We start from the raw sequence: 7,410 nt of genomic DNA, 5'->3' as shown, positions 1-7,410 counted from the left end.
AGTGGCTGGTGGGTTTGAACCGCCAGCCTTCTGGTTAGCAGTCAAGTGCTTTAGCCGCTATGCTACCAGAGCTCCTTGATACTTGGTTAGGCCAAGCTTATTAGAAATTTGCCAAAAAAAATAAATAAAATGTTAATGAAACTAACAGTTCATGAACATCTAGGATATGGTAGACAATGAATGGCATTCTGCATAAATCATCTCATTAAAGTTCTAAGCAGTATGTATTAGAGCTCTGATGTATAGTACCTAAGGCATTTGACTGCTAACCAGGAGGCTGGCAGTTCAAACCTACCAGCCATTCCATAGAAGAAAGACTGGGCATTCTGTAAAGATTTACTACCTCAGAAACCCAAAAGAAGCTGCTATGCGTAGGAATTGACTAGATGGCAGTGAATTTGGTGGGTTTTTTTTTTTTTTTTTTTTGGTATTATAAAAGATAAAACTAAAATTCAATTGTTTTAGTTTTAATTGAGAACTAAAATGCCTTAGGTCTCATCATAGCTACTATGTGTGGAGAAAGTATTAAAATTCAATGGCAGTATTAAGGAAGGAAGGCAACTGTTATAATAGATGGTTGATAAAATTTCACTATACTGTCATTTTCCTAAGCCTACACATATTTTTCTAGTATCTTGAAGAAAAATCAGGTGTTAAAAAGGGAAATTGGTAGAGTTGGGTTTGGCATTTCATTGAATTCTCATAACTCTAAAACTTAGGTATTTTATTGTGTCTACTTTCCAAGAAGTAAACAGAATTTAAGGGAGATAAAATAAATGGCCCAAGATAGCAGAGAAAGGAATTAGCAGAGCTAGAACAGCAATAGCTCAGTCCTTTTATGCCCCAAAACGCTTTCCACTACACCAAGGAGTCTTCTAGGAGATCATTTTTGTCTGGATAACATACTCTTTTCATTATTCTTCAAAAAGATTGGTAAGACATTAAAAAAAAAAAAAGTGAAATTCATTTCTTGAATAATATTAATATTTAATTTTGAATTAATTATAAAAAGAAATTCTTTAAATTACTTTAACAGTTATTCAAATATCTTGCCAATATAATAGGTACCTTACCTGTGTATTTACTCAAAACGATATGTGCTGCTGGAATAGCATTCATCTGGAGGATGTTGTAGCGGTACAACTCTGTTTCCCTGTTGCTTTTATCTTGCAACGTTGTACAGACCCAGTATGCATAACCTATTGCACCCTCAGTCTTTAAAAGGAAGTCAAAGTTAGCAAGTGGACACAACAAGAAAAACTGAAAAATGAAATAATGCACTTTAATACAATAAATATCTTATCTTAGTCTTCTTTAAGTCAACTGTTAAGTCTCTTAAAGAAGGATCACTAGGACAAAACACAGCTAAGAACATTGAAATCACTTGTTCTAATCCTAAGTAGAAGAATCAAATGAAATAAATATACATTGTAGGAAAGCAGCCACACTACATGGCTTGGGTTTCCCTTTCTCAGCGTCATCCTCATAGGACAATAAGAATACGAAACTAATAACTACCAAACAAAATAATTCTAAAATTTTCATAAGTAAGCTGGAAATGTAAACAAGTCTAGCCCCTATCTCATGCTCACTTTTTTCCTAGATCTCCATTTCTTAGCCTGACTGCTACTATCCCTTTTAAATCCCAATGTCATTTTTCCACCAGTTCTATGAAAACAGATAGATTAAAACTAAGAGTTCTTTACTGTGAGACAGCTTATTTGTATTTGAATAATACTTTATTCATTAATGATTCCTCAAGAATGTTGAAACTCTTACATGCATACTGAGTTCCGTAGTGTGCCGGAAGAGATCCATTGTGTCATAACTTCCAACACTCTCTGCAATAAGAGCCTATAGAAGGAAAAAGAGATTCTTAATGTGTTTTAAAAGGAAATAAATAAAACTTAAGAAGAACCAAAGGTTTACTAGCCAGTGATTAAAACCAAATATAATTTCTTTTTTCAGTGTTGGCCACCCTACTCCCATGGCTCTGAGGCCCAGAATGACTTGCTGAGTTGGCCCTTAACTGACAAATGTTTCCAGATGTCCACATGCAACTAGGCAATGGTGAAATAATGCACATGAAATTCCTTAGATACTGATGAGTCCGTGGTATCTTTTCCTATCCTTCCCATCCCTGATCTATTCATACTGGTATTTACCTAGAGTAGAGGTTCTTCATAGGATCACCTCAGAATCATTAAGGAGATTTTAAAAGGATGTCTTCACCCCTAGATATCCATGATAGAGCTTAACATGTTTTTTTGTCCAAAACTGCCTCAGAATTTTAAGTATTATATCTATACATTTGACCTTATGGAATGTATTGTATTGCATTAAAATTATTTTTAAGCACAGGTATCCTTCATAAGAAATCAAGTATTTTTTGTTATACATTACTAGTATCATCAATCAATTTAGTCTCACTTCTTTTATTACCATTTTAATGAAATCTACTAGGTACCTCCTAAAATAAATTATTTTTAAGAACAAAAATAATTTAAAAACTAATAGACTATTTAGGTGATTCCTGTAAGCATCTGAGAGTGACAGGACTTGAGTCATGTTGCTCAAAGTGAGTTTTCCGGACCAGAGGAATTAGCATCATCTGGAAGCAGTTAAAAATGCAAATTCCTGGGGCACAGTAATGCCAGTACTCCCTGAAGCTACCAAAGTTAGTGGGAGCTAGAGTTTCCCTTTTTGTCTCTGCCTCCTTCAAGGATTAACTAGAATTAAACCTAAGAGTCAAAAGTACAATGAAAGACATCAAAACTCTGATAATGAATTTCTGATACAGGTGATGCTCCTATCTATTATCTTGAATCAAAACAATCTGTTTTCACCAATGAGGTATCATCTCACCATAGCAAGAATAGCAAAATCCAACAACACAGAAAACAGTAAATGCTGGTGAGGGTATAATGAGACTAGAACCCTCATACACTGCTAGTGGGTCTGGAAAATGGTACAGTCATTGTGGAAAATGGTATGGTGTGTCCTTAGAAAGTTGGAAATAGAAATATCATTTGATCCAGCAATCCCACTACTAGGAATATATTCTAAAGAGGTAAGATACAGGACATGGATAGATGCACACCCCAAGTTCATCACAGGACTATTCACAATTGCAAAGAGAACAATCACCTAAGTGCACATCAACAGATGAATGGGTATCCAAACGGTGGTATAGACACACAATGGAATACTATGCAACATTAAAGAATAATGAAGAATCCCTGAATTACCTCATAACGTGGATGAACTTAAAGGACATTATGGTCAGTGAAATAAGTCAAGCACAGGAGAACAAATATTGTATTAGTCCACTACTGTAAAAAGTCAAGGAAAGGTTTACATATGGAAGGAAACTTCCTTTGTTGGTTACCAGTGATGAGAGGGGACGGGAGGGAAAACTGCTAGACAGGTAAGAGACAAGTATTGATTTGGGTAAAGGGAAAGGCAATATACCAAAACCAAGTGACCAAAACACAGTAACACTAGGAAATGGGAAGACACAGAGAGGTGCACAAGAGGTACAGGCAATAAAGATAATGCTTGTTACATACACAATATTACATTATCAGTAATAACAAAGACTAATCTATGAGTAGATACATAAGTAGACAAGAAGATCAGATATGAGTAGGTAAACAGAAATATACCCATGACTGTATATAGGCAGACAATATTCCTACACAGGTATATGTATGTACTATAAAAATATCCACATATATTATAGAGCTAAAAAGGAAAAAAGTTAGGATAACTTCTTAGCCACAATCAAGCACCTTGAGGGAGTGAGTCACTGGGCTTGCAGGCTTAGGACCATGGTCGCAGGGGACACCAAGCTCAACTGGCACAACACAGTATACAAAAATACTGTTCTACATCCTGCTTTGGTGAGTAGCAACTGGGGTCTTAAAAGCTTGCGAGCAGCCATCTAAGATGCAACTATTGGTATCTCCTCATCCACAGCAAAGAAGAGTGAAGAAAATCAAAGACACATGGAAACAATTAGTCCAAGGGACTAATGGACCATGGAAACCTCAGCCTATGCAACCCTGAGACCAGAATTAGATGGTGTCCTGCTACCAATGCCAACCACTCAGAAACGGATGAAAATTGGAGATCCTGGATACAGCAGGAGAAAAATGCAGAACAAAATTCAAAAACACACAAAAAAGCAGTATTACTGGTCAGAAAGAGACTGGTGAAACCCCCAAGAATATGGCCCCTCGTCACCCTTCAGGCCTGGAATTGAACTCACTCCTTTGGGTTAACTCTTAGCTAAACAGACTGGCCTATGAACTGAACAATTACATACATAATTAGATATATTCTTTAGAACAATCAACTATGGCAGTTCAGTAGGGCAGCATTTGTGTAGGGAGAAAGCTAGGGAGGTAGGAATACACAGGTAAGGACATAGGTAATCAGTATTATGAAACAAAATATGTGTGAATTTTTAAATGGAAAATCAATGTGCTTTGTAAAATTTCACCCAAATCACAACAAAAAGTTAAAAATAAAATTTGTTCTGGATACACAGTGGCCCTATATGACAGAGTCAAACTGACCCATAGGGATTTTTAGGCAGTATCCTTATGGAATCAGATCTCCAGGTCTTTCTTCCACGGAGCTGTTATGTGTGTTCAAACTGCCAACCTTTAGGTAAACAGCCAAGCACTTAACAGTTACCTCACCAGGGCTCCTTCAAAACAATCTACTCCTTATTAATTCATTACAATTTCACAACTAGACAAGATCTTAGAGGCCACTCAGTCCAATATCTCTCTTTTTCAGGTGGAAGAAAAAAATCAAGATTCAGAAAAGTGATATGTTAAGGTAAAATAATCAGCTGGTGACAGAACTCAGACTAGTAGCCAACAGACTTGTAGCCAACTATCCTGACTCTTATTTAGCAACACAAAAAAAATCTAAACGTAGGGGAAGAAACCTTCATTAAAAATTCCGTATCAAATAGGAAGATTTCACAGAAAGTAATGAGAAAACATAATAATCAAAATGATCTTTTCTTTGGAGATACACATTACAAAATGGAGTCTGCATTTGTTTTATAAGCACAAGGAGCCCTGATGAGGCAGTTGTTAAGCATGTGGCTGCCAACCAAAAAGACAGCAGTTTGAACCTACCACCCACTCTGTGGGAGAAAAATGTGGCAATCTTCTCTTGTCAAGATTTACATATAGTCTTGGAAACCCCATGGGCAGTTCTACTCTGTCATATAGGGTTGCTATGAACCAGTATTGACTCGGACTCAACCAGTATTTTCATAAACATTCGTGTGGTTCAAAGCCTCCAAAATCAAACCTTAACTACAAGCTATGTAACCTCAAGCTTAATACTTAGGATCTCTAAGCTTTAGTGTCTACATCTAAAAAAAGAGTATAACAAAAACCACCAACTCAAAGGACTGTTAAAGCACATTATAGATTGAATTGTTTCTCCCAGAAAAGTATCTTGAGTCCTAACTTCTGTACCTATTAATGTGATTCTGTTTGGAAACAGGACTTTTCTTTTGGTATATTAATGAGGTCATATTGGAGTAGGGTGAGTCCTAAACCTAATGCCTTCGGTATGTTGTCTTAAAAACAGAAGATAGATACAGACACAAGGGGAATAAGTCATGCGACAACATAAGCAGATGCATTTATAAGCACCAAAGGAGGGCCAAGGATTGCCAGGAGCTACTACAACACAATGCACTGCCGTCAAGTTGGATCTGATTTATAGTGACCCGTCCTTGGGTTTCCGAGGCAGCATCACTACAGAAGTAGATTGCCCAACTTTCTTTCCGAGGAGTGCCTGATTGGTTTGAACCGTCAGACTTCCGGTTAGCAGTCAAATGCCTTAAGCATTATATCACCAGTAGCTACTAGCAGCTATGCAAGAGAAAGCATAGTCCTGTCAATGTAATGAATTTAGACTTCTAGCCTCCACAACTATAAGAACAGAAATTTGTAAGACAACAAATTTCTGTTCTCTAAAGCCATCCACTTGTAGTATTTTTATTATAGCAGCACTAGGACACTAATCGGAAGGAAGGTTGGGCAATCTACTTCCGTAGTGATATCACCTCACAAACCCAAGGAGGGGTCGCTATGAATCGTGGCTGACTCGATGGCACATAACAACAACAGGACACTGATGGGCTGTTCTACTCTGTTATATAGGGCACAGTGGAAGGTGGATGTTTGAAGGGCCTGGGGGCAAGCTGGATGAGCAAGCTAGACGCAGCAGAAGGTGGGTGTTTGGAGTGCTTAGGGGCAGATCAGGTGAGTGAGCTGGGCGCAGGAGAGCACGAGCAGTTTGGAACACGTAAGGGAAACAAACTTGTCTGTTTGTCATACTGTGGTGGCTTGTGTGTTGCTGTGAAGCTGGAGGACATGCCACCAGCGTTTCAAATGCCATCAGGGTTATCCGTGGTAGACAAGTTTCAGCAGAGCTTCCAGGCTAAGGCAGACTCAGAAGAAGAGAGACCATCATCCACTTCTCAAATTAGCAAGTAAAAACCTTAGGAATAGCAGTGAAACAATGTCTGATATATTACTGGAAAACTTTATGAATAGCCCTGAAACATGTATGATATAGTGCCAGATGATGAGCCTCTCAGGTGAGAAGGCACTCAAAATATGACTGCCGAAGAGCTGACTCCTCAAAGTAGCACTGACCTTAATGATGTGGATAGAGTAAAACTTTCAGTACCTCCACATGCTGATGTGTCATGACACAAGATGAGAAGAAACAGCTGGAAACAACCATGAATAATCGGAACATGGAATATATGAAGCATGAATCAAGGAAAATTAGAAGTTGTCAAATATGAAATGGAACACATAAAGATTGACATCCTAGACATTAGTGAGGTGAAATGGACTGGATTTGGCCATTCTGAATCATATAATCACATGATCTACTATGCTAAGAACAACAAATTTAAGAGGAATGGCATGGCATTCATCATCACAAAGAATGTATCAAGATCTATCCTGAAGTATAACGCTGTCAGTGATAGGATACACCCATACACCTATGAAGAAGATCAGTTAATACTGCTATTATTCAAATTTACGCACCAAACAACAAAGCCAAAGATGAGGAAATTGAAGAAAATTACCCACTTCTGAAGTCTGAAATTGACCTAACATGCAATCAAGATGTGTTGATTATTACTGGTGATTGGAATACAAAATTTGGAAACACAGAAGAATCAGCAGTAGTTGGAAACTATGGCCTGGGTGATAGAAATAATGCTAGAAATCACATGATATAATTGTGCAAGACCAATGACTTGTTGTTGTTGTTGTTAAGTGCCGTCGAGTCGTTTCCGACTCATAGCGACCCCATGCACAGCAGAACGAAACACTGCTCGATCCCGCGCCAGCC

The 7,410-nt window shown here is 37.8% G+C and overlaps 1 protein-coding gene across 1 annotated transcript in view; it reads right to left on the bottom strand.

Moving 5' to 3' along the window:
• TTC37 (tetratricopeptide repeat domain 37) overlaps positions 1–7,410 on the bottom strand; it is a 184,335-nt gene that overhangs the window by 72,714 nt on the left and 104,211 nt on the right. The window contains exons 24-25 of the mRNA XM_007942549.1: positions 1,780–1,854; positions 1,074–1,215 (exon numbers count right to left, since the gene is read on the bottom strand). Of these exons, the coding sequence (XP_007940740.1) occupies positions 1,074–1,215; positions 1,780–1,854 (217 nt within the window). The remainder of the gene's footprint in view (positions 1–1,073; positions 1,216–1,779; positions 1,855–7,410) is intronic.

The sequence above is a fragment of the Orycteropus afer genome, unplaced genomic scaffold, assembly GCF_000298275.1.
Source record: "Orycteropus afer afer isolate SDZICR_OR568_19922 unplaced genomic scaffold, OryAfe1.0 scaffold00093, whole genome shotgun sequence".
NCBI classification, from domain to species: Eukaryota; Metazoa; Chordata; class Mammalia; order Tubulidentata; family Orycteropodidae; genus Orycteropus; species Orycteropus afer.
Note: the sequence above shows the minus strand (reverse complement) of the source record. Positions and strands in the feature narration are given on the sequence as shown.